A 27860-nucleotide genomic window follows, 5' to 3' on the forward strand; every position below is an offset into this window, starting at 1 on the left:
GCTCTTTCTCTATCCCCCTTTATCTCTCTCCTAATCCTTCTTTACCCTCTTCTCCCCTCCTTTTCCTCTCTTCCCCCTTTAACATGAATGATCCCTCTGGTTTTGGCTGTTGAGTATGACACACCGACCTCCCCCATCTTCTCCCCACAGGTTCCAGTGCCCTCAGTTGTCCGAACACTCCAAGTTAGTTTTCATTCCTCCTGTGTTTTCTACCTATTTAAGCATATCCTCTTTCCTTCTCTCTCTCTCTCTCTGATCTCTCTGTGATCTCTCTCTCTCTCTCGCTCTCTCTCGCTCTCTCTCTGATCTCTCTCTCGCTCTCTCTCTCTGATCTCTCTCTCTCTCTCTCTCTCTCTGATCTCTGAGTCACTCTGCATCAGTTCTCTCAGTAGCACAATCACAGCTCAGACTGTGCTTCAGGGGGAGTTGGAATATGCAAAAAAAACACATTTCCAATTCACACATGTACAAGTGTGGATTATATGTATGTGTAAATTGGAAATGTGATTTTTTTTCTTGCATATCTCAACTCCCCCTGAGGCACAGTCTGAGCTGTAATAGGACAAATATAACTACCCATCAATTACTTATTAGTGTTAGAACTGATCCTGATCTGTACATACAGTAGTTAGTTAATGTAGTCAGTGACTGTTGCACCAAAACCGACAGCAAGTGTTGTGATGGTGCTACTTTGGGAGCTGAGTTGGAACACCCCCCTCCTCCAAGAACACCCACCTCCACCCTCTCTATTCATCCTCCAATGCTGATTTCTGTATGTCACCCACTAAGGCCATCTCATCTCGGCTCCATGCTAGCTGCACCTTCTCTGTGAACATCTGATTTGTAGCTCAGTCGGCTGGATCCTCCCACCCCCTTCCACTGCACTCCCACCCCCCTCATCCCCACTAGCTGTGTCACTTCCTTTCGACAGGCTGGCCTCAGAACTGCTACCTGTCACCGCTGGCTGAGAACTATCCACAGTGTTTGATTGGATGGCTGTTTGTGGGAGGTCAGGGGTTATAGAAGAGAGTCAGGGTTTAGAGGTCAGAGCTTAGGGTCTTTAATAATAAGCCAATAAGATAAGAACACAGTAATATGCATAGAGCCTCTATTGGCAATGATATAATTCATGTATTATTTGAATCAATATTATATGTTGGAGACATTTGTGAATGTGTTTGTTGTTTAGTGGTGTCTGTGTCTCGGTCTGTCCTGTCATTTTGGAGGATAATCCATTTGCTATTGCTTTGAGGACAAGCAGAGATGAAAGATTGTTCCTGCATCAATCCCTGAGCTCTTTTACCGCTGAAAAAGATTATATACTGTACCTGTATGTGTTCTGTTTATAAGTCCCGCACTTTGAGGTTACAATTTCAGCATAATTTGTTTCAGGATCAATAGCTATATATCACCTGGTAGCAAATGTATATGGTATATTTTCTAAAGTATTGTTTTGCTTTGTGACAATATCATTACTAATGTATTAAGATGTTGGTCTTATGTAGCTATAGCAAGGGATAGTTTGCAATTACCATTTCATGGAAAATTGGAAAGTGACCTATTGTTAAAGCATGATGCTCTGAACATCCCCTCTCTCTCTCTCTCTCTCTCTCTCTCTCTCTCTCTCTCTCTCTCTCTCTCTCTCTCTCTCTCTCTCTCTCTCTCTCTCTCTCTCTCTCTCTCTCTCTCTCTCTCTCTCTCTCTCTCTCTCTCTCTCTCTCTCTCCACACACTTCTTTCCATATCACCTCTCTCAATGAGCTCTGTGCTTTGTCATCACACTTGCATCAGTTCACTGGTTGCATATCTCACATTCAGTGTGTGTATGTCTGTTGTGTGCATGCATGTGTGCAGGTTAGCTTTTTCGTCATGAATGCTGTTCTGGAGGCAGCTCTGCAGAACGGTCACTAGCTTGCACAGCCACAAAGTCACAACATCTGATTTTAAACATAACATTAACCTTAACCACACTGCTAACCCTAATGCCTAACCCTAACCTTAAATTAGGATCAAAAAGCACATTTTGTTTTCATAAATGTTTACAATATAGCCAATTTTGACTTTGCAGCTGGCACATCTAGCAGAAATCGCTCAGTTCTGCCTCCAGGACCACTCTCATCCCAATAAACGTCAACCTGCTGCAAGTGTGTGTGCGTCCATATATCACACTGTGTTGTACTTTTCATCCATAGCTTAAGGAAAGTTTTATGCACCGCTGTAAATAGGTAACATTCTTCCTCTCTCCTTCAGGGATGATGGAGCACCCTTTCATCTCCACCACTGATCTGGCTAACCACATCGAGCGACTTAAGGCCAACGACGGACTCCGCTTCTCACAGGAGTATGAGGTAACTACCCCTGCTCTGCTCTGCCCTGCTGATCACCACTGGCTGTCTACAACTCAGTTCGCTCATATACTGTAGTCTCTGTAGTCTCTAGATCTATAGTCTCTCTCAACAGATTAGCTTGACACTTTGATTATGGCTCACACACTGCCCTTCAACCACTGGCTGTCTTTATCACTACACTCTTAGAAAAAAAGGTGCTATTTAGGAACTAAAAGGGTTCTTCGGCTGTCCCCATAATCCTTTGAAGAACATTTTTTGGTTCCAGGTAGAACCCTTTCGTGGTCGATGACACAGTCGATGACGTGGCACGCAACCATTGGTTGATGCATAGAACGTCTCGGCAGGGGAACGCAACGCAACCATAGGGCGGATTCTATTATGCTGAGCCAGTGAGATGCCAGTGAGATGTTTTGCTCAATAAGCAGACCAGAGTGGGCCTTCCCCAATCAGAAATCTTTTTGGGGTGTCTCTATGGTGTCTTTATGTCTCTGCCTCGAATTTCTTCACCCTTGTTGGCTCGTGATAGCTAAGATTATCTATTATATTGACAAGATGTTCAAGTAACCGCTCTAACAATGAAAATACATGTCCTAAAATATGGAAGGCAGGCAGCAGGAGACGAGATCAGGTGGGACCATTCTAGCCAGTGAGAGAGCAGATACGTGTGTGAACAACAAGCACAACTAAGTTGCAGAATGGCACGTCTGTCCACTTATAAGAGTGCATTTGTAACAACCTAGACATTATGCTATTTGATCACATAAGCATCATGTAATTTGACACTCTCATAGACTTCCATGCAAAAAGATCTGCTTATCTGGCAGGGGCAGATTTTGGACAGAGGTTATCCTCTCGCTTCACCTCTTCCTCTCTGGTGATAGTTAGTGATAGTGATGCACAAGCTAGGCCTATTTGGAGCATTGCTCATCTACACACACACGTTGTTCTGCCGTTTGGAATAGAGCGGGAGTCTGTGATTGGTCTCTAACACACACATTTGTATGTGTAATTCTAATACGGTCATGACCACTCAAAGTGTAGTAGTCGTCAGAGTACCGTCAGAGTGTCTTTAATGTCTTTAATAGGTTATGCATACTGTTTCAATTATGTTTCAGTGGTGAGGGTTGGGAAAGAAACCCAGACTTTGTCAACTGTTGTCATTTTAAAGGGTGAACTTAGCAATTAGGTAGAATTATGCAAATAGCTAGTAAAAAGTCTGAGCTAAAATTCTCACTCTGGTTTGTATGGGCAACACATACACCTTTCTTCTTAATTGCCTACGATTAGTGATTCATGATCACTGCCAGCTACTGAGTGGTGAGTGCTGCCTTGCGCCAGTCTCTCCCTGCCTGCGCTGCATTCAGACAGGTGAAAACAATGGCAGTTGTTGGTTGATTGTGCCTTACTCTGTTTGGCACATGCTGTCCAACTCAAACGTTTCCTCAGTAGTGGGGACGGATGCCTTTTGCTGACACAGAGGAAGGAAGCAACACCATATGTTCAGGGAGCATCGAGTCACGCAGAGATGACACATTTAGGATTGGGACTTTGCAAACAATTTATGAGAGGGCTTGGCTGTGTAATGTACGCTGGGGAGTGACGAAAGGTATTAATCAGGCTGTTCACCAGACACAATCACCTCCTAATGTGCCTCGCTAGATTAGGATATCATCGGGAAAAAGAATGGGAGACGCTTTTTGAATACCACTGCATCGTTCAGTTATAGCAAATGATAGGTCTGTTTAACATGTCTTGTGCGTTCGATTCACTGCATTGCCTGTGTGGCTGTTTTTCCCTCGGTGGATCTGTAGACAGGTTCCATAAACAACAACGACAAGCGCACACAACCATGCGTACACACACACACACACTGTAAGACTTTTCTGTAATTTCAACAGTAAAACACTGTAGAACGCACAATAAAATACCTTAAATGTCTTTTTACAGATTTAATGATTGTGCATTGTGGGAAAATGTTGTGGGCTGGGAAAGAGTCTGGCTTATTAACGTATTTTAAGACTTGCATTTGAGGCTATATTTGTTGCACTCTTGAGTGAGAATGCTGTATCCACACAAAATACAGTAATATTCTGTACTTTAAGCTTGAACCCCCCTTCCCCCACTTTGTTATTAGGTAGAATTAAGTAGAATTATGCAAATAGCTAGTAAAAAGTCTGAGCTAAAATTCTCACTCTGGTTTATATGGGCAACACACACACACACACACACACACACACACACACACACACACACACCTTTCTTCATAAGCATACGATGAGTGATTCATGATCACTGCCTGCTACTGAGTGGTGAGTGTTGCCTTGCACTAGTCCAAGACTCTCATTAAGGAATCCTTCATTCTCCTTGCCTGAGCTGTATTCAGACAGGTGAAAACAATTACAGTTGTTAGTTGATTGTGCCTTACTCTGTTTGGCACATGCTGTCCAACTCAAACGTTTCCTCAGTAGTGGGGACTAATGCCTTTTGCTGACACAGAGGAAGGAAGCAACACCATATGTTCAGGGAGCGTCGATTCACGCAGAGATGACAGTTTAGGATTGGGAATTTGCAAACAATTTATGAGAGGACTTGTCTGGTAATGTACGCTGGGGAGTGACAGCAGGTATTAATCAGGCTGTTCACCAGACACAATCACCTCCTAATGTGCCTCGCTAGATTAGGATATCATCTGAAAAAGAATGGGAAATGCTTTTTTCTTCAGTTATAGCAAACAATAGGTCTGTTTAACATGTCTAGTGCGTTCGATCTACTGTATAGCCCATGTGTCTGTTTTTCCCTCGGTGGATCTGTCGACAGCTGACATAAATTACAGCACGCTTACGCGTTGACACACACACACACACACACACACACACACACACACACACACACACTATGCCTGACAGTGTCTGGCCGAGTGGCTGAAAGACATTGTTTGCTGTATTTATCATAGATACAACAGAGCATGCACCCCAAATGGGACCCTATTCCCTTGTCAGTGCACTATTTTGGACCATGACTCACAATAAGTTACCATTTGGGAGGCAACCTGAGATGCACCTGTCTCCCGACTCCAGAATACGCCTCTGATTCAACGAGGGCCTGGATGTGATGTTATTTATGTCAACATTTATTGTAAAATGTACAGAAACTTACTGGCAGCAATTGGCCAGTAAGTTACTGTAATTCATTTTACAGTAACAGCTACTGAAAACCATTTTATGGAACCAAAAATGTTACTGTAATTTAATTAACAGTACCAATTACAATTACAGCATATTACTGTAAATACCCAGTGACATATTACCCAGTGTTCTTTGCAAGTTTTCATTTAAACGTGTACATTTTGGTCATTTAGCGGGTGCACTTGTCCTTACAGCAAGTAAAAATGTTTCTGTAACTGTTAACAAACGCTCCCAACCTGTAGAGATGTTATGCTTGATACCAGAGATCTAAGGCATGAGTTGAAATCGCTAAGAAGCTAACTTCGAAGCAGTGTACCGATGCGTGTATCATTTTATCAGAAGTATGTAATCAATGACGTACGAAGCTTAGTTTGATCACATACTTTTTCAAACCATGTGTTGCAAAATGTGAGATTCCACTGATTTCACCCTGGTTCCAGTGGGGGGGGGTTTCGATTCCAAGCTGCTTTCAAACACTGACTGGACAGTATATTTATATATATTTATGATTTTGTACAAAATATTTTTCACCTGACCGGTAGCTTAGCAGGTAGAGTAGGGAACAATGGAACATTCACTGATGTGGGGTTATGCGTTTGAGTCCTGTTGAAGGCACACTATTTAGAAAATTGTTCTTTCTGCATTTCTGTTAAAACAATTTGCATTATTTAGTATAAGCTTCTGTCTTAAGCATCGTAAATATTGCCATAGATTCAGTTTCTGAAAAATAGTCAACTTGAAGGCAAAAAAATGGAAGCATGATGTAAGATGCAAACCTGGTATTCCAACTGATTATAGGCTACTTAAGCCAACGACCATGATATTATGACTGAAACAGAGAAAGAATACCTGTGATAATCGAATGCTGCTATTTATTTCTGACCAGCAGATGTCACTAATGTGCAATGTGAACAGATAATGAAGCTTAGAGTATTTAACCGTTTTTTAGCACAATTTGATGAAAGCGCCAAAGCCTTCAGAAAGCCTCGGTTTCCCATCACTACGAAACTCATAGTGATTACATGGCAAAACAGATGAAAATGACATGGCTAGCCACTCAACCATTAAAGGTTTGAGACTTGCTCCCACTCTGATCTGCTCCCTAGATAAATTAAGTTCTTACAGAACTACTACCACATATCAGTTAATTTTGTACAGCATTCTCACTAACGGGTGCAACAAATGTAGAGTCTCTTTCAAGACAAACCTCAAAATATGTTAATGGGTCAGAAACAATATCATACTCTCACTCATGTTTAAAATGCTTTTGGAGCTCCAAAAGGCAGTATGGTACAGTATTCTGAATTACAGTAACATTTCTGGCAACATTTGGCCAGTAATATACTGTAGGTTTTCAGGACAAGGTTTATAAAATTCTTGAAATAGAATATATATTAGTGTATTCTGTACGGTTTCTCACTCACTGGTGCAACAAATATAGCCTCTTACAAGGCAAGCCTTAAATATGTTAATGTCCCAGAGACTCTTTCGCAGCCCACAACAGTTTCCCACAATGCACCATCATTAATTCTGTAATACACGTTTAAGGTATTTTACTGTGCATTCTACAGTAATTTACTGTTGAAATTACATAAGTCTGATAAAGACAGCAAACAATGTCTTTCAGCCACTCGGCCAGACACTGTCAGCCATAGTGTGTGTGTGTGTGTGTGTGTGTGTGTGTGTGTGTGTGTGTGTGTGCGTGCGTGTGTGTGTGCGTGTGTGTGTGTGTGCGTGTGCGTGTGCGTGCGTGCGTCACGACTTCCTCTCCTTGATCGGGCGGTGTTCGGCGGTCGACGTCACCGGCTTTCTAGCCATCGCCGCTCCATTTTTCATGTATCCATTTGTTTTGTCTTGTTCCCTGCACACCTGGTTTTCATTCCCCAATCAAATCAAATGTATTTATTCCTCTGTTCCCCATGTTTGTGTGTAGGATTGTTTGTGTTACGTATATTTTGATATTGTGGATATTGTTACGCGCATTACCTTTTTGTCTATGTTCCGTGTTTTGGACACATTTTATGTTACTGTGCTGTTATTTGACTGGAATAAAAAGTGTGCCTGTTCACTACACTCTGCTCTCCTGCACCTGACCTCGCCTCCAATACACACTCCTAACAGTGTGTGTGTGTGTGTGTGTGTGTATGTGTGTGTGTGTGTAAGCATGTTTGTACTGTATCAGTGCACGTGTGGGTGGAGTGTTTGTGCACGTTAGCAGGGAAATAGCTAATTATGATCCTGCAATGTATTATCACCCTCCTTAGAGAATCTGTTTAAATAAAACATGTTTTTGTTATGGACACAGAATAGTACACCTTGCTAACTGAAGCAGCAATATAGAAGTATTTTAAGCATCACAAAATACACAATATAAGTAGTGTATGCCACAAACGGTACCCTGTTCATTATGTTGTGCACTACTTTTGACCAGGGTCCGTAGTGCTCTAGTCAAAGCTAGTGCACTCTATATGGAATAATATTGTGCCATTTGGGCCACAGTCAGTTACTGTATGAAGTGTCTTGACAGGATTTGATATCAGCTGAAATACAGGAGCTATTCTTGAAGCATCACCGTGCTGCTGGTTTAGGATGCAGCTTGTGGAAAACACACACACACACACGCACACACACACACACACACACAGCTAGTGGAAAACAAGCTAAGGGCTCTTCAAATGTCAAAGTCAATTTTCCTCGCCTATGTAAATTCAGCCTCTTGTGCCAAGCGTTAGCATGGTATCTCTTCCTCACGGAGGTACACATGGTGGCGGCCCTCTGGGCTTTTGTTTTGTGGGTGCCTGTTTTTGTTTCTAAGAGGGATGGAAATGCGGCGGTGTCGGGGGGAGAGCGTGATTGCAGTGGCATCCACGGTAACTGATATTCACATCCACTGGGCGCATTAGCAATAATGTGTGTTGTTTGTCAGAGCAACGCAGCAAAAGCTTTGCCTAACAGGCTGTTAAATAAGATGTGCGCTCAACCTCTCTCACCATTGTCATTGATATGAGCAGACAGACGGGTCCCACATGCCTTCTCAGCCAGCCATTCAGTCAGGAGGAAACAACCAGAATGTGCAGCCTTTTTCTTTGTGTGTGTGTGAGCGAAGAAGAGAGGCAGCGGGAGAGGAGGGAGAGGAGAGGGAGAAAGAGGGCAAGACAGAGAGGGGATAAGGAGAGAGACCGAGAAGGTGAAAGAGAGAGGCGAGACAGTGATGCGGTTGGGGGAGAGCGTATGTATTTGTTTTTCAGTATGATGTGAGATCAGTGATCAGAACAGAATGGTCAATAATGAATAACAATGTAGTGTCTGTCATTATTTAGTTGGACCAGAGCCTTTGTCCAGTGCCAGGGATCGATACAGGGCTCAGATGAATCATCAACCTGCGTAGCCGTGGCTTACCCATGCCCTGCCTACCATATGTTCAGCTCTCCCTCACTGTGTCACATACTGTAGTGTAGACTACTTCTATATACTGTATGTATTTGTACTGTACTCTATACGACATCGTTCCACCAGTAAATATTGTTTCAACTTCTTTCAATGGTCTCTGGACATCTGATTTGTACTAGCTTGTTACAGCATAGATATTTCCTATTTCCTAGGTTTGTGGTTCGACCACGGTGTTATATTCATCCTGAGTGATCTCCCCTCTCTGTGTGGAAGGGCTTGGAGGTCGTGACCTCAGGCTGGGTAGATTCAAGAACACTGATAGAGGTTGTTTCTGCTCTGTTCACCTCCATGACTTCTTGATTTCATCAGCACAGCTCTCCTTGGCCATTAGGTGGCCCAGAGATGGTAGAGCCACGACGGAAAGGTGATTTTATGAATTCAAACAGCCCGGGGGGGAAGGAAGAGTGCTGTGGGATCACATAGGGCTGCTTTTATTACAGAACAGACATTGAAAAGGATGGGGAATGTTCTGGTACCTCCATCATCCTTTAGAATTAAACATACCGAACCTACTTTCCTCACAAAACACTGCAAGGCTATTGAGTTTTGAGAAATATGACAGGAAAAATTACAATGTGTCTCTTCTTCCTCCTCTCTCTATCTCTCTCTCCTTCCCCCTATCCTTTTTTCTTTCTCCCCTTCTCTCTCCCTTGCACTCTCTCACTCCATCCCCCCTTCATCAGTCCGTAGACCCTGGCCAGCAGTTTACGTGGGAACACTCTAACCTGGAAGTAAACAAGCCAAAGAACCGCTATGCAAATGTCATTGCCTACGACCACTCCAGGGTCATCCTCACCTCCGTCGACGGTATGTTTGGTGGATTTGTTGTTGTTGTTGTGAAGTGTTTTCGCTTTTTAATAACTGGATGCGGGGAGGTAATGTGTTATGAAATAAGTGAGCACCTGTCAATAAAAAGTTTTTTAGGTGATGTTTTGCTTTTTAGGGAGGGGTGGTGGGAGGTATTGTGATGGTATTAACTAAGTGAGGCTGTCTCAATAAAGAATATCCAAAACCAAGTCTGCAGACAGTAAGCTCCTACCCACTGCAAAGACATGTCACAACAATATATCTCTCAACCCAATCCCCAGGTGTGACAATGCTTTCTCCCTCACTTACTGTCCGTCTGTCTCAGTTTGGAGTCAGTCAGTGATATAAATGTCATTGCATCCTACTGGTTGTGGATGTGTCTTTCTTCTCTAATGTGTTGTGCTGTGTGGAGCTGTTTCATGCTGTGAAGGGGGTGTTGATACCGTGTTGAAAACCTGCCAGCCTGCTAGGTGACATCCCAAATAGCACCCTATCCCCTGTTTATAGCACACTTCTTTTGACCAGAGCCCTATGGGCCCTGGTCAAAAGTAGCGCACTATAGGAGATGTGCCATTTGGGAAGAAGTGATGGAGTGCCATTGCGCTATGGGCGGGGGTCAAAATAAGTGCACTATATAGGGAGCCATTTGGGATGCAGGCCGAATGTTTCCTAACACTGCCTTCCTTCACCGTGCTACAGGAGTGCCAGGTAGCGACTACATCAACGCTAACTACATAGACGGCTACAGGAAGCAGAACGACTACATCGCTACACAGGGCCCGCTTCCTGAAACCCTGAGTGACTTCTGGAGGATGGTGTGGGAGCAGAGGACCAACACTATTGTCATGATGACCAGGCTGGAGGAGAAGTCAAGGGTGAGAGACTGAACACGCACACACTGTCTCAGCATTACATTTAAGTCATTTAGGAGACGCTTTTATACCGAGCAATTATGGTTAAGTGCCTTGCTCAAGGGCACATCAACAGATTTTTCACCTTGTCGTCTCTGGGAATCGAACCAGCAACCTACCGGTTACTGGCCCAACATTCTGAAACGCCAGGCTACCTGCTGACACACGCGCACACACACACACAATGTCTCAGGACACACACACACAACCCCCCCCCCCCCCCCCCCCCCCCACACACACACACGTCCTGACCATTGATTCACCCTCTGCTGTCATTGACCCTGCACTCACAGACTGTAACAGTCCCAGTAGTCTCACCCTTGCTCTCTAATGGACAGAAGGTGTGAGCGTCGACTGTTAGGTGGCAAAATCCTAATCGAGGTATTTGAATAGACTCTGTAAATAACTGACACTTTGACTGCATGGTGGCAGCAAGACAGATGGAAATGTGTCACGCACACACACACTCACACCAACACACACCTACTTTCTCTAGCAGGATTAATAACTCTGTACCTAAAGGTCATCCCATAGTGTCACAGCTTCCTGCCAAACTTAACATCACACCTGTCTTTCTGGCCCCATGAAGGGTCAACTCATCATTCAATTACCTTTCACCTTTGAATCTTGGCCCCTGTGTGTCATCATCATCACAGCAAGGTGTCTGCTGGTAATATCCCAACCCCACCGCTGTGTCCTCTGATAATCTCCATTTTCACCGGTTTTGTCTAGAAGGAATACAGCTTTTATCAAAACTGACTTTCGTAGCAGATTTAGGATAATTCATGCAGTAGGTTAGGAGTATTAGGTTAAGATTAGGAAAAGGTTTAGGCTTACCTATAATGCTAAATAATTAAACTTTTGACGTCAATTTAACAAAAGCTGTAGCCATCTAGACATGACAATTTTCACCCCTTTTACTATCAGTCTCACTAGAGAGGAAATTAACGGGAGGGGAGGACCTGAAATAGAACACACCACAGGAATTTATGTGACTGTCCGTAGCGACTGACATGGGGATGGCCGGGACGCAGTGACACCCCCTTCACTATGAACAACCAGAGCACAGTACCAACCTTCAATAGTTTTAGGGACAGCAGCCATTTCCAAATGGCACTAGTCTGGGTGGATGTTGGGAAATGTTCCTGTAAAACAGATCAACATAAAATGTAAAAAGGAATATTATTATCTGTGTACATGGTCTGTGTTTGTAAGAAATGTACCAGTTAGCTCTTGACTGTGTGTGTTTGGGATGTTCATTGGAATGTAAAAATGCCCCCTCACAATGCCCTGACCAATGACCCTGGAGCACCAGGCTGCTGTCCAATCACAAAGCCCTGACCAATGGCCCTTTGGAGTAGAGGTCTGGAGGAGAAGAGTCATGCAGGCTAGGGTCCCTGGGCCTAGATTCCCCTAGAGATGGGCCACTGAACCCCAGCTGGCAAACTCTCTCTGCTTTCACTCTCTCCCCTCTTTCTCTCTCCTTCTCTCCCTCCAGGACATGGATGACACAGTGGAGCAGAAGCAGTCCAAGCTGTCATCCTTCGCTTAGCCTCAGTCCCTCTCCCATAGCACTAACCCTCTCGGTCCCTGTCCCATAACACTGACCCTCTCAGTCCCTGTCCCATTTCACCAAAACACTAGGCCCCTCAGGCAGCTTTAGTCCCTGTCCTATCAACCTACTGTAACTCTGTGTCAATGCTCTTAGGCTAAAGCTATGCTCAGAGATATTCATTGTTCAGTGTCTGCGAGTGGAAGTCTCTCCTCTCATCCTCCAGGACAGGGAAAATTACACAGTGGAGCAGAAGCAGCTCAAGCTGTTCTCTTTAGATCAGCCCCAGTCCCTTACTGTCCCATTACCCGAACACTAGCCCCTTCTCTCACCCCTAGTCCTTTCCACTGTTCCTTTACTGTGACTGCAGTGTCAGTAACACTATTCTACACTGAGGCTGAACTTCATTGTTCTTTGCCTGTGTGTGTACAGGTGAAGTGTGACCAGTACTGGCCCAGTCGGGGCACAGAGACCTATGGGATGATCCAGGTGACCATGTTGGACACTGTGGAGCTGGCTACCTATAGCGTACGCACCTTCACCCTCTATAAGGTAAGAGCCACACATGTAGAGGTATAGTATGTGTTGTAGCTCAAGAGTGACCAGCTCTTGACCAGCTGGAGGGCAATGATCCCGGAATGTTTTCTCGAGCTTTTATCAAATCTCTTGCTAGCTAACTCGGTGTTGTAAATATAAATGTTTGTCATAGAGACTACCCAGAATGTGGCCACCAGTGTGCGTTTGTGGTGTTCTGATACGTTGCTCTACCAGAATGGCTCCAGTGAGAAGAGAGAGGTTCGTCAGTTCCAGTTCATGGCCTGGCCGGACCATGGAGTGCCTGAGTACCCCACCCCCACCTTGGCCTTCCTCCGCAGGGTCAAGGCTTGCAACCCGACAGATGCAGGGCCCATGGTGGTCCACTGCAGGTAACCAACGTCTCAGACACATCTCCTTCACTGCAAACATCTGGAATGAAGTCAATAAAACTGCCCAAGAACAGGGTTCACTGAAGTTGCGCTGTTGAGGCTCTTTCCACTGGTGGAAATAAGCCTAAGCCAGAACCATCTCACAGATATGTGACTTTTCCCACACAAAAGCCACACACATTCACATGCACACACACACACACACACACACACACACACACATACCGACACAACACAAACATACACTTTACACACACACACACACTTTTACACACATCATTTGCTGTTGTTATTTATTTTACTCTTATTATTATCTATCCTGATGCCTAGTCATTTTACCCTTCCTTCATTTACATATCTACCTCAAATACCTTGTACTTCTGCACATTGATCTGGTACTGGCACTCCCTGTATACTGCATAGCACCATTCTTGTGTATTTATTTCCTTCCTCGTGTTACTATTTGATTTGTATTATTATTTTCATTATTTTGAATCTCTGCATCGTTGGGAAGGGCTCATAAGCGAGCAGTTCCCCGTAAAGTCTACACCAGTTGTATTCGGCGCATGTGACACATTCTTTTTTATTCCATTTGTTCCTGTCAGTGTACTGTACATGGCTCTATAGTTACAGTTTCCTGTCTGTGTAATAGTTACAGTGCTCTGTCCGTCCCCACAGTGCTGGTGTAGGGCGGACCGGTTGCTTCATCGTGATCGAAGCCATGCTGGAGCGTATGAAGCATGAGAAGTCTGTGGATATCTACGGTCATGTGACGTGTATGCGAGCTCAGAGGAACTACATGGTGCAGACGGAGGACCAGTACGTCTTCATCCACGAGGCCCTGCTAGAGGCAGCCACCTGCGGTAACACAGAGGTCCCTGCACGCAACCTGTACGCACACATCCAGAAGCTCACCCAGGTCACGCCCGGAGGCACCGTTTCCGCCATGGAGCTAGAGTTCAAGGTAGAGTAACAAAACATGGAGTTTGAGAATAAGGCAACAGCCCTGCTTTGTAGCCTGGTCCCAGATGGAAACAACGACCATAGCAGTTGGAAGGACAGTGCAAACAGTGTGGTAGCAGCCTGTCTCATTGTACATTACAGTTCAGTTCCATGTTATGAACTTAACTAGAAGATTGTTGGAGTGCAGCCTTGAAATCAGACTCGAATGCTAGGGACCTGGGAATTGACTGGTTATGCTAGAGTTTAAGTGACATGACTACAAAATTGGTACAGTTACTAACTGGGGCATTTAGTTAGGAAACAACAGAGTTGTTGTTGTTTCGGTGTGTACGATGCAGTGGGGGCAGGAAGTTAATGTCTTAGTGTCTTTGGAACAAGGAGTAGGAGAAGAAAAGGAGGAGGAGGAGGAGGAATTTTCCTCACCCTCACACTAACTCTTAGGAGGGGTGTTCTGTTTCAGAGGCTAATCTTCTGGACTGGGGATGAGAGACTGGGAATGAGGAAGGGAGGAAGAGAAGAGAGAGGCTCGGGGGATGGAGAGACAGAGAGAAAGAGAGTGATCTAGTGAGGGAGGAGTGTTGGGGCAGGCTGACCGGCTGACAGCCTGTAGATAAAGCCTCAGTGGGTTGGAGAGCTGATGCATCCTGGGATTGGGCTTGGGCCTATACCACTGGGCTCCAACGACTGTATTGGTCCCCCTCAGATACTCACTGTCTGCATCCCAAGTGGTACCCTATTCCCTATATAGTGCACTACTTTTGACCAGGGCCCATAGGGCTCTGAGTAGTGCGCTATGTATGGATTAGGGTGCCATTTGGGGTGCAACCACTCACAGCCTCCTGCCATAGGAAAACAAAACTGCTCTAACCAGCCTCCTTCTGGGGTACTCACCACCATAACCGAAATGATGTGGGTCAAACTTGTTCAGCAAGCAGGATGATTGTAAATCCACAGCGAGTATAATTAGGTTTTGATGCTCAGTACCACTCGCAAATTTGTTTCGCAAGCAAGGTCTGAAATGTATACTTTTCTTTTTAACTACTGACAGAGAATCACATTAAGAGGACCCTGTCAGCAAAGCCAGCAAAAATATAAAAACTATCCCCCTCTCATTTGGGAGAAAATGCTTTTACATTTTAAAAGTTTGCTTTGGTTTTGGATTGCTATTCCATAGCTTTCACATGGATATACTGTAGGCCTGTGCATCTCTCTTAACAGCCGTCTCAAATGTTGTGTGAGTATTTGTTTTCGACTCCCTGACGTCTCCGTATGTGGCTGTGGTGTCGACACTTAGGGTGAGTTTAAAGGAGAGCGAGCTCGGCGTTGCCAGTGTCAGCAGGCAGTTATTTGAAGATGGAGAACATAGGGGCTTGACTCAAAGCTCATCATTTTCATGCATCAATAATAGTGTTAGCCCCTATGCCCTCCAAAATCCCTGCCCATATACAGCAGCGCTAGGCTGGCTGGGATCCCTGGCTTTACAACTTTGAAGGAAGGAAGGTGGGCGTCAGGGACAAGCTGTGGCAACGGTCGTCGTCGGGTTAGAGGCAATTTGACTGCACCCCGTGGGTGCACTCCAGTCCAGTAATTATAGGGTAAGGGTTGGTGTTTCTCTACAGTAGCGCACAGTTCTTTAATCTGGGCCATGTTTTTAATCCATGCATCCATCCATGCATCCCTCAACAGTATACCAAAACAAGTGGCGGGGCTGCCATTTTGCCCAAAAACATCCCAGATTGTATCTTAAATCTGTCCATTCCTCTTCCCTTCCTTCTCCAGAAACTGTCTAACTCTAAAGCACATACCTCAAGATTCATCAGCGCCAACCTCCCCTGTAACAAGTTCAAGAACCGGCTGGTGAACATCATGCCTTTTGAGTCCACCCGCGTGTATCTGCAGCCTATCAGAGGTGTGGAGGGCTCCGACTACATTAACGCCAGCTTCATCGATGGATACAGGTGAGAGAGAGGGAGATGAGGAAAGGAGAGAAGGAGGGACAAGAAGAGAGGAGAGGAGGAGAGGGGGTAGAGTAGAGGAGGGGGAGGGCAGAGAAAGAGAGGAGATTCAAACTGTGAAAATGAGACATGAAATATTCTGAAGACTAGAATAAGTGAGATGGAGGATGGTGAGAATAGAGGAGATGAAATAGAAATGGAGAAGACCGAATCCATCCTGCAGACACAGCTCCTCTAATGAGCAAGGAGGTGGACCTTTCCTGCAGCGGCTGACAGCAGTGGATTATGGTGTGACATGGAGACCAGTGTTTTCCTGTCTGTCTCCCTTGTTGTGTCAGTTGTCAGGGCAAATTGGTCATAGTGGCAGTACTGTCCATTGCTTGCCACATTTCTCCCGTGGTAAATAAATAGTCTGTTTGTGACAGGTGACAAACTACTCCTGGAAGAGGAATAAAGTTATTGCTCATTGTGATGACTCTGTTCTTGTCTGCTGATTCCCACATTCCTTTACTGTATGGGAAACACTCTTTTAAAGACATTTGCTGATATTTGGAAAAATAACAGTGAAATGAAGCACCTGTTGTTCTTACTGAGATGGATGGGAAGGTTTTGAGAATTCCGTAATATACAGCTGGGTGTGTGCGTGCAAGTGAGCATTAATGTGTGCACAGAGATGGGCAGTATTTCTGTTGAATATATTTGAAATACGTATTTTGTATTTACAATTTTATTTGCCTGAACTACAATCCAATGTGTTTCGTAACGAGATACTTTCGAGAGCTGTAATTGGTATTTTCAAAATACCAAAATACTTTTCAATACCATTTTTTTTTTTTTATATAGCGGTTCATTGGTATCAGACGTCGGACGGCACTATGGTGTGATAAGTGTGTCTGTTAGGAGACACTCTTATGTAGGGAATCTTACAGGCAGTGCATTCATCTAAGGTAAATCAAAAAGGCATATCGCAGTCATAGCAAGCAACAAGTCTCTGTCACCATTACTGAGAGTGATGTTGTTTTTAACGGCTCGACTTGCTAATCTATTTTTGTATTTTAAAAGAAACACAATGCTTTGTAAACGTATGTTGTCATTTATTTTGATATGTTGGTCTTTAGGGTATTTTGTAATTGTTCTTTGTGATTTTTGCCAATTCCTGTGTGGGCGCGTGTGTATGGTTGAGTGTGAAAGTGTGTGCGAGGTGCTTGGGGGCTTCTGTTCAGGTATTGTCCCATATATTAATACCTAATCAGAGTGGTCCCATCGAGAGTCTGTAATTGGCAATAATCCACAATGCTACAACACACTAATGAGTGAATGTCTGAATGAATAGGAGCTTTCCTCCTTTTTGGAGGATTTGTTGAGGGTTTTCTATTTGGGTTTCCTCATTCAACCTCTCATCACACACACACACACACACACATTAGCAAGCAAGCAAACACACACACACCTCCTCTGTGCCTAATAATGTCCCTGGGGCTGCCCCACCTGAGGGAGAGAAGGGAAAGAAGAGAGGAGGAGGGGGAGAAGGAATGTGAATGTAATTCCTCTTTAATTCATGTAGCGGTAATTAAGAGTGACAGAGAGGTGTTGGCTTGTGTCCAAAATGGCACACTATTCCCTATATAGCGCACGTTTGATCAAAAGTAGAGCACTATATAGGGAATAGGGTGCCATTTGGGACTGATTGTAGGTGTTAGTATTCTATTGCGTGGGAGGCAGGCAGGCATCACATCTTTAAAGTGCCAGAGGGGATCAGAATGACTTAGGGGAATGAAGAAGGGGAGGATAATGATGATGACGCAATGATGATGATGTCATTCTGGTTAAGTTTCTGATATCCTGAGGTGGTAATTCAAACTATCTAGTCTCTTGCCAGCTATGCCACTGACATAACGATGTTGTGCACACCAGACATTACATACATACCAAGCACTGTCTTGGCAGAGCAAGGATCTCTATACATGCCTGTTAATTTCTTTATTGCTATTGCTATGTCAGAACACTAAGAATCCAATAATTCAGCTGAAGAAACGGAATATCCTTGTGTCAGTCAAACCTATCAGATGTTAGAGACCCTTTGAACATTGTGCTGAGGCTGTTCTTAGTTGTTACTCAGAAAAGTAAGGGCAAAGATAGGTAGAACTCACAATTCCAGCAGCACCTTCGCTAGATATAACTCACACTTCCAGCAGCACCTTAGATAGATAGAACTCACAATCCAGCAGCACCTTAGATAGATAGAAATCACAATTCCAGCAGCACCTTATACTGTACTTCATGCCTCATATAGAATTCACTGTCTGTCTCTGTATGGTTGTATAAGCAATGATGTATGGCTATACTGTATCCTCCTGTAGCCTATAACATGGAGGAGCAGACCATATAGCTGCTGTAATCTCATGGTCGCTCATTTCCTGCTGTGTGTGTGTGTGTGTGTGTGTGTGTGTGTGTGTGTGTGTGTGTGTGTGTGTGTGTGTGTGTGTGTGTGTGTGTGTGTGTGTCTGGCCGTACGAATGTATGCGTCTTGGGCTGACTCTCACATGTTTGTCGGGATTCCTGACAGAAACGTAATCACATTAACGCCACTACTCCCACAGCTTCACACTGCCCTCTACTGTTGATCTAGTGGAACTGGATCCCAGCTGCAACGCTGCGGTTCTCACTGCCTTGAAGAGAATAGGAACTTAATTTGTCAGCAGCATAACATAATGAAAATACACCAAGCCCAGACCCCATTATCAGCACAAGGGCCTCTCAGATCACAGTAGGACCACACAGGGCTCAGCGTGGATACTCTAGGTCTATGGGGATGTATTGAAGTGTACCTTATATCCTTTGTAGTTATGATGTTATCCTGACTCCCTGTGTCAAGGCCTTTCCTGTATCCTGACGTAACTCGTGTCTCGTGTCTCTCAGGCAACAGAAGGCCTACATAGCCACCCAGGGCCCGCTAGCAGAGACCACAGAGGACTTCTGGAGGATGCTGTGGGAACACAACTCTACCATCGTCGTCATGCTCACCAAACTCAGAGAGATGGGACGGGTGAGTGGCATAGATACTGTACATACACTGTTAATACAAGCACACACAAACACACGCATGCATGGACACACACACACTAATGGATGGTATTGTTGATATGACAGTTCTGTCATTGTTTTCTGTTTCTTAGGAAAAGTGCCATCAGTACTGGCCTGCTGAGCGCTCTGCTAGGTACCAGTACTTTGTAGTGGACCCCATGGCTGAGTACAACATGCCCCAGTACATCCTCCGAGAGTTCAAGGTCACAGACGCCAGGGTAAGTCCATCTCTCCATCCATCCTCCCTCTTCTCCCTAGTGACGTATATCTCTCTCTGCTCTATGCAAAGGGCTAATTTTTGTACATAGCTGTACGCTAAGCATATTTTCCCAGTGAATTGTTTGTACACATATAATTATCTCTGCACTGTGGTTATGTTCTGATGTTCTGTGTGTAGAAATAGTTTCTGCACGTTACAGCAAAGACATTAGTAGCTTGAGAACACACTAAAACAATACTGGTAACATTACTCAAATTCTGTGGGTATAATGCTTTATATAGCTGTATAAGCATGTATGAGCCTTTATAATGTCTAATAATAAGGCTTAAAGAAAATACTCACTTTATGCCCATCATCCATTCCTCACCACCTCTAAGGATGGCCAGTCCAGGACCATTCGGCAGTTCCAATTCACTGATTGGCCAGAACAAGGGGTGCCAAAAACTGGAGAGGGCTTTATCGACTTCATTGGCCAAGTGCATAAAACCAAGGAACAGTTCGGACAGGATGGACCCATCTCTGTGCACTGCAGGTAAGGGACACCGATGATAATTACCATTGTGTGTGTGTTTATGCATACGTGTGTGTATTTATGCATACGTGTGTGTGTGTGTGTGTGTGTGTGTGTGCACGTGCGCGCGTGTGTGCGCATCTACTGTGTATAACCCTCTCTTTGCTCCTCCACAGTGCTGGTGTTGGGCGGACTGGTGTGTTCATCACCCTGAGTATCGTGCTGGAGAGGATGAGGTACGAGGGGGTGGTGGACATCTTCCATACCGCCAAAACACTGAGGACCCAGAGACCTGCCATGGTGCAGACAGAGGTACAATGCAGTCACAACGCTACAGTATGTTGGGATAGACTGGTTAGAGAGGGGATAGGACTATATAGAAGCTCTTGGATAGAGGCAGGTGACTAAGCAAACAAGGATTCAGTTGAAACAATATTTTTTTTTACAAATCAGATTTATATTGTGTGATGTCCTGTCGTGATACTGTGCCATAATGTTAGAGGAAGGTAGGCAGATATCGGGAGGAAACTGGGATGTGGGGTTAGATTAATAAAGTGTAGTTATTTCAACATATTGCTACGAATACTCTCCTAGTCAAATGCAGAACTATTAAATCAAATAAAAATGTTATTTGTCACATGCGCCGAATACAACAGGTCATCTTACCGTGAAATGCTTACTTACGAGCCCTTAACCAAGGGCAGTTCAAGAAATAGGGTTCAGAAAATATTTACTAAATAAACTAATATAAAAAGTAACATAATAAAATAACAATAACGAGGCTATATACAGGGGGTACTGGTACCGAGTCAATGTGCGGTGGTACAGTTTAGTTGAGGTAATTTGTCCATGTAGGTCGGGGTAAAGTGGCTCTATTTGTGATTGTAGATCACTCTCTTGACCGACACTGCTCTGCCCCTCTTTGTTTCCCTCCCAGGACCAGTACCAGTTGTGCTACAGGGCAGCTCTGGAGTACCTTGGCAGCTTTGACCACTATGCAACATAATCACTCTCAGAATGCACTGGGACTCCTGGGGTTCCGGAGCGCCGCCAGTGTGTCCCTTCTGAGCCATATACACCCGGCTGACAAAGTCCAGAAACTGCCTGAGGGGAGAAGGGAGAGGGGGGAGGAAGAAGGGAGAGGGGTGAGGAGGAGAGAGAGAGCACAAGTCTGACTGGGCGACCTTCAATCAGGTGGAGCAGTACTCCTGGACTGACTGGCATAATAAACCTGCTTTAAAACCCTCCACTACTAAAATCTACTCCTCAAGAAATTATCTAAATGCTCAGTGTGCTTCATTCTGACGTCTCTATACGTAATGCACACAACATAAAATCACTATTTCTGCCTCCTACTACTGCTGATATAGCAACGGTTATTTTTCTGCTTTTATTATGCATCAATATCAAAATTATTACCCATTATAAGTATGTGATTATTATTATTATTATTTTGAATTTATTTTCTAATCATTTATACTTTGGTTATTGTATGTCTTAACGTGTCTTATTTTAAATTAATTACTTGTCTATTTTTGCACAAGGGACATTAATTTTTAATATGCTCCGAGTTATTATTAATACTGGAGACGTATGCATACTCAGAGCTGCTAATAATAATTTTATTTTTTACCATAATTATAATATTCTAAAGTTCGCTATTCTCTGGTAGTATTCAGTGGTATATGGGGGACAATCTTTTATACACCTTTTCACTTCCTGGTACTTTACAAAACGACTAGCCACAAAAAGAGATCAAACACATACACAGAGTTAGTGGACTACTATAAAATAAACCTATATACAGTGCATTTGGAAAGTATTCAGACCCCTTGACTTTTTCCACATTTTGTTACGTTACCATTCTAGCATGGAATAAACACTTTTTTTCGCCCCATCACTCTACACACTATACCCCATAATGACAAAGCAAAAACAGGTTTGTAGAAATGTTTGCAAATGCATATATATTTAAAAAAAACAGACCATTTAAATAAGTATTCAGACCCTTTACTAAGTACTTTGTTGAAGCACCTTTGGCAGCAATTATAGCCTCGAGTCTTCTTGGGTATGAGGCTACAAGCTTGGCACACTTGTACTTGGGGAGTTTCTCCCATTCTTCTCTGCAGATTCAAGGACATTCAGAGACTTGTTCCGAAGCCACTCCTGCGTTGTCTTGACTGTTTGCTGAAAGTTGTTGTCCTGTTGGAAGGTGAAGCTTCGCCCCAGTCTGAGGTCTTCATCAAGGATCTCTCTGTACTTTGCTCCGTTCATCTTTCCCTCGATCCTGACAAGTCACCCAGTCCCTGCCTCTGAAAAGGACATATTTTTACCTTGTCAGCTCCGGGATTCGATCCAGCAACCTTTTGGCTACTGGCCCAACACTCTAACCACTAGGCTACTTGCCAAATTATGGAGGCCATTGTGTTCTTGGGGACCTTCAATGCTGCAGATATTTGTTGGCACCCTTCCCCAGATCTGTGCCTCAACACAATCCTGTCTCGGCGCTCTATGGACAATTTCTTCGACCTCATGGCTTGGTTTTTGCTCTGACATGCACTTTCAACTGTGGGGCCTTATATGGACGGGCGTGTGCCTTTCCAAATCATGTCCAATCAATTGAATTTAATACATGTGGACTCCAATCAAGTTGTGGAAACATCTCAAGGATGATCAATGGAAACAGGATGCAGCTGAGCTCAATTTTGGTCTCAGCCTGTTTCAAAGGGTCTGAATACTTATGTAAATAAGGTATGTTTGCTTTTTAAATAGAATATATTTGCAAAAAATTCTAAAAACCTGTTTTCGCTTTGTTATTATGGGATATTGCGTGTAGATTGATTAAATTATGTATTTATTTAGTTCATAAATTTTAGAATAAGGCTGTAATGTAACAAAATGTGAAAAAATCGGAATACTATCTGAGTCTGAATACTTTCCAAATGCACTGTATGGTTAAAAAACTGAATAGGCTAATCTTGATGACTTTTGAAAAATCTGCCATGTACAGATACCCAATAACTGTTTACTGTGATTTTCTCAATGCCTGTCGCTCAAAGAGCTCCGGTCCAAACTCTAGACACAGCGAAAGAAATACAGAATACTACCGGTACATGGAAAAGTTGTTTGTTCTGTTATATCCAGGTAGGTCGAGCATGGCCTGAGGTTGACTGAACCAAACCATCACTCCCGAATGTCACAGAGGAACTGGGACCCTGGCTCTGGTCTGATCTGACAAGCTATACCTAGTTTGGAGAAGCAGATATACAGAGCTCCACATCACAGACTAATGTACAGCCCCAACAACAACCATCCTATGAGAAGTGTTGAAGTGTCCAGACAGACAGTTATTCATCCATGTATTTCTGATTACCCTTCTGATTCTGAACTATGAACTGCACATGTCCATCTTCAAACGACTGGTCCAGCTCCCAATGACTGGCCAGCTCTGCAGATACAGTAACTGACAACAACCCAGATGAACGTCTCTTCTGACTGTCACTGACTTTACATCCATGGTATAACTGCTGTACTATACTGTATTATCTCCTCACTGTGGTACAGAAGGAAATTCTCCTGTAACACAAAGAAGCAGCATCAATGTACGGTGGAGGATCTCTACCTTATAGTCAAGCTTTTCTTTCTTAAGTGGTACTATAGAATTGCAAAATGAGGTGAATTTGGATTTAGTGGGCCCGGAAGAATGGACTACAAAACAGGATTCATTTCACTTTGTCTTCGAATAGTAACGTAGGGGTTCAATCTTTTTTCTATTTGTTAATAAAAAGGAGAGGAAAAAAATGTTGCAAAATCCTTGATGTTAATAAAGTTGAAAAATTTGGTTTTTTATAATGTGGTGGTTGCATGGCTCTTTTTTGTCTATGTTGTGGACATTCCATGTACTGTCCTGTGTTGAGATTTGCCTGTACCCTGCACACGCACACACACATGCACTCACGCGCACAAACATGCAGTCACAACTCACACACACACACACACACACACACACACACACACACACACACACACACATGCACTCACGCGCACAAACATGCAGTCACAACTCACACACACACACACACACACACACACACACACACACACACACAACTCACACACACACACACATGCACTCACGCGCACAAACATGCAGTCACAACTCACACACACACACACACACACATGCGCACAAACATGCAGTCACAACTCACACACACACACACACACATGCACTCACGCGCACAAACATGCAGTCACAACTCACACACACACACACACACGCACGCACGCACGCACGCACGCACACACACACACACACACACACACACACACACACACACACACACACACACACACACACACACACACACACACACACACACACACACACACACACACACACACACTGTTCCCCTCTCTTCCCACCCCCATCCGTCCATGGACCTGCTCCCCCTTTATCCATCCCCTTGATAGTGGTGGATACCTCTCCAGCCAATGCCTGGCTGTGCTGTGTCCATGGACTGCCTGGACACTGCTATACAGCCACTCTGTCCTGACAGAACCTATGGAATATTATGGTCCCAAAATGATAGAAACAATGAATTTTGGTTTACAGTAGTAAGTAGGTACCAGCATTGTGACTAAGAGGATGTTGAGAATTGTTCAGATCTACAGTAACAGTTCGACATGTCAAATCAAAGTATATTTGTCACGTGCGCCAAATACAACAGGTGTAGTAGACCTTACAGTGAAATGCTTACTTACAGGCTCTAACCAACAATGCCATTTCAACAACAAAAAATATTTTTAAAAAGGTATTAGGTGAACAATGTTAGGTGACATGTTGGGTAAACTCCAGGTTCCAAAGAGGAATACTCACTGTGTTGAACATAAAGATAATACAATTTACATGATTAATTCTTCGGCACTCATTAACCAGATTCAGTTGCTAAATAATATTTTCAATTGTGGAAAAAACAGATCACGGAAAGATTACAGTTTTAGGATTTGGTATTTGTACAGAGAAATTAGATGTCCTAGACTTAATCTTTTTTCTTTACATCATCCAACTTTTTAATGATTTATACCATATTAATAGGCTACGATTTGCAGGGTATGAGTAATTTAACAAGGCGGAGTCATAGCAAAATAGTGCATTTTGATTTGTCTCGGTTGAGCGTTGGATACGCCCTCATTAAGCATTGTGCACAAACACGCACTGAGCATGCGTGCGACACTGGGTAACTTAATGGAGGACAATCTTTCCTACCCATGGTGAATTGTGAACAAATAATCTTCTGCTTTTGGAGATTTTGAAGTAGCAATCACTCATTACTTGGTCGTCAAGCGTAAGTTAATATTTTAAACAAAAAAATGTGTTTGCTTTCAAGTAGCTAACTACTGATAAGTAATGTTGCTGAAAATGGTCTTCGCTCTTAGTCAAAACTACGTTAGCGTAACGTACTAACTAACGTTACTTTAACATGTTTGTCAGTATGACATGACACAACTACTATTACTTTGTCTTTGCTATAGCTGAATTACATTATTAAGTAAACAATTATTAATTTGGCTAGGTTTGTAAGGCATCTTGCTAACGCTCTTTTCTGGGGGTTAGGTGACAACACTGGGCCCGTCGTTAAATGACTTGGCATTCAACCAATCACAAATGTAGGAATTAATTTCATCAGGATTTCGTCCAATCTGCGAGTGGGCAGGGACTTCGCAATTCGCTGACGTTAGCTGTCTTGAGGAATATTAGCATGCTAGCTTTATGTTGTAGGAAGGAAAAGTTAAGACAACAACACAACGTTAGCATCATACGAAGCTAGCTACCATCTCACGGAGGAGATCAGAATTTAATAAAAGACTGGCTTACTGCGAGGTAACGTTAGCTAGATAAGTTTAGCTAACTGTCTCGTTTAAATTTGAGTTGTTGTTGCTGATATTAACGTTAGGCATTTGTCAGTATCTAGTTACTGCAGCCACCGAGTCAAAATGACTATCGCAACTCATTAAAACAAACATTTGCTTTTTAGTCTTACTTGAAAGTTAGGCATAAGGTTCGCAGTTTGGTAAGGTTCGGTTTAAAATAAAATGTTAAGAAGATACATTTTAGAAATAGGCGGGGTTAATGACTCTGGCTGTGGTAACTAGTGACGACCGGCATCTAGCTAGTTAACTAGCTAGTATGCCAAGAGCTAACTTTAACTAGCTAACGTGTCGTTAGCATTCTGAACTGAAGTAATTTCGACGACATTATCTACCTGGCCCCACAATATGTATTTCTTCTACTGTGTTTTTGTGTGATGATAGTATACACTTATGTAGTTGCCATAGTAGTAACGTTAGACTAAGCAGAGAGCTCCTGTAAATATGTACATTAACATTTATTTGTACTTTTTTTTAAATCAGCTGTTTTGTTTTTGATAACATTGAGTTTTATTGCATATTTCTGGTGGTTTTGACCCACAGATGTGCAGATGGACTGGCAGGTAAAGTCATTATGGCTTAGCTAGCTACTTTAGCTGGCTAATTTGTTTCTGTTCAATTATGCATCTGGACACTGTAACAGTTTTTTTGTTTCACCTGGCTGCTGGTTCCTGATCCTTTTTGAAAATATCAATTGAAGAGTCACCTGAAGCTCGAGATGAATGGAAGCTGCAGCAAAGCAGTGGTCGCCAATCCTTTCTTAGTCAATATCACTTTCTTAGTCAAAGTGCAAGCTGAGATCCACCGCTTATATTTTTGGGGAACATTACTTTAAAAAAGTAATCCTATGCAACATTAAGCAGTACCGTAGCAATAAGGTTTGTGCAGTTGGCTATAGGCCCAATATGTTATCACTGCATATTAGCTTTGCTTGAATTGCCCTGCCAATGCATTGTTAGTTCTATTAAAACATTTAAGGTAGGATATATGATCTGTTGCTGTTGCATTACTTGTGAGGCACAGCGGAGTGAGCACAGTTAAATAATTTGCTTTATTTTACTGGGCTGATGGTGCCTGCATCTGATGGTCAGTCTCAGCTGAGGGAGACAGCAGCAGACTGATGAGGGTCCGCTGCTCAACGTCCCTCCGCTCTCCCTTTCCTCTTCTGACACTGACCAAAAAGGGACACTGTGTTCCAGCTGATGGCGAAACTTAGTTGCATTGCATTATTTCTGCCTCATGAACAAATTCATGCTGTTACTCCTATGAACAGAGAAAGTGAAATATTCCTTGATATTAAAACATTTGCTAATAATAAAAATGAAATCCTATTGATGCACATTTCTACTCGTTCATTAGATGCAATGTAGCATGATGAACGCACATTTTATGGCCTATAAAAGTATTGACAGAACTTAAACATGAACTCACTCAAAAACAGCTGTTCTTTGCTGTATTTGTTGAGTCTAGGGCTGACCCCATTTAGTCAACTGGTCGGTCGATGGGCTGTTTTTAAATATTTTTTTTTAACCTTTATTTAACTAGGCAAGTAAGTTAAGAACAAATTCTTATTTACAATGATGGCCTAGGAACAGTGGATTTTTACATGTAAGTTTTTACCTTGTCTGCTCAGGGCTTTGATCTTGCAACCTTTCAGTTACAAGTCCAACGCTCTAACCACTAGGCTACCTGCTGCCCCAGGTTGATGGGCTGTTAGTCGACCAATATTATTTAGTTGGAAAAAAATATTTATTTTATGGTACAGTGCCTTGCGAAAGTATTCGGGCCCCCTTGAACTTTGCGACCTTTTGCCACATTTCAGGCTTCAAACATAAAGATATAAAACTGTATTTTTTTTTGTGAAGAATCAACAACAAGTGGGACACAATCTTGAAGTGGAACGACATTTATTGGATATTTCAAACTTTTTTAACAAATCAAAAACTGAAAAATTGGGAGACTCTGTCCATAGGACAACAATCAGTCGTATATTGCACAAATCTGCCCTTTATGGAAGA

General features: G+C 43.3%; 2 protein-coding genes across 4 annotated transcripts in view; both read left to right on the top strand.

Moving 5' to 3' along the window:
• Positions 1 to 23699, top strand: part of LOC139406745 (receptor-type tyrosine-protein phosphatase F-like) — a 453529-nt gene extending 429830 nt beyond the window's left edge. Inside the window, exons 24-35 of the mRNA XM_071149731.1 lie at positions 2250 to 2347; positions 9666 to 9789; positions 10489 to 10664; positions 12685 to 12804; positions 13024 to 13178; positions 13857 to 14142; positions 15921 to 16099; positions 19016 to 19142; positions 19273 to 19398; positions 19778 to 19932; positions 20088 to 20223; positions 20849 to 23699. Of these exons, the coding sequence (XP_071005832.1) occupies positions 2250 to 2347; positions 9666 to 9789; positions 10489 to 10664; positions 12685 to 12804; positions 13024 to 13178; positions 13857 to 14142; positions 15921 to 16099; positions 19016 to 19142; positions 19273 to 19398; positions 19778 to 19932; positions 20088 to 20223; positions 20849 to 20917 (1751 nt within the window). The 3' untranslated portion in view covers positions 20918 to 23699. The remainder of the gene's footprint in view (positions 1 to 2249; positions 2348 to 9665; positions 9790 to 10488; positions 10665 to 12684; positions 12805 to 13023; positions 13179 to 13856; positions 14143 to 15920; positions 16100 to 19015; positions 19143 to 19272; positions 19399 to 19777; positions 19933 to 20087; positions 20224 to 20848) is intronic.
• A 1417-nt stretch (positions 23700 to 25116) lies between these two features.
• LOC139406746 (lysine-specific demethylase 4A-like) overlaps positions 25117 to 27860 on the top strand; it is a 54118-nt gene continuing 51374 nt past the window's right edge. For 2 of the 3 annotated variants that reach the window (XM_071149732.1, XM_071149735.1), the window contains exon 1: positions 25117 to 25259. The gene's annotated coding sequence lies outside the window, so the exon portion shown is untranslated. Of the gene's footprint in view, positions 25260 to 25628; positions 25796 to 27860 lie in introns of those variants that run through there. The other variant, XM_071149733.1, reaches the window with a different exon arrangement.

Source organism: Oncorhynchus clarkii, chromosome 4 (assembly GCF_045791955.1).
Source record: "Oncorhynchus clarkii lewisi isolate Uvic-CL-2024 chromosome 4, UVic_Ocla_1.0, whole genome shotgun sequence".
In the NCBI taxonomy this organism is placed as follows: domain Eukaryota; kingdom Metazoa; phylum Chordata; class Actinopteri; order Salmoniformes; family Salmonidae; genus Oncorhynchus; species Oncorhynchus clarkii.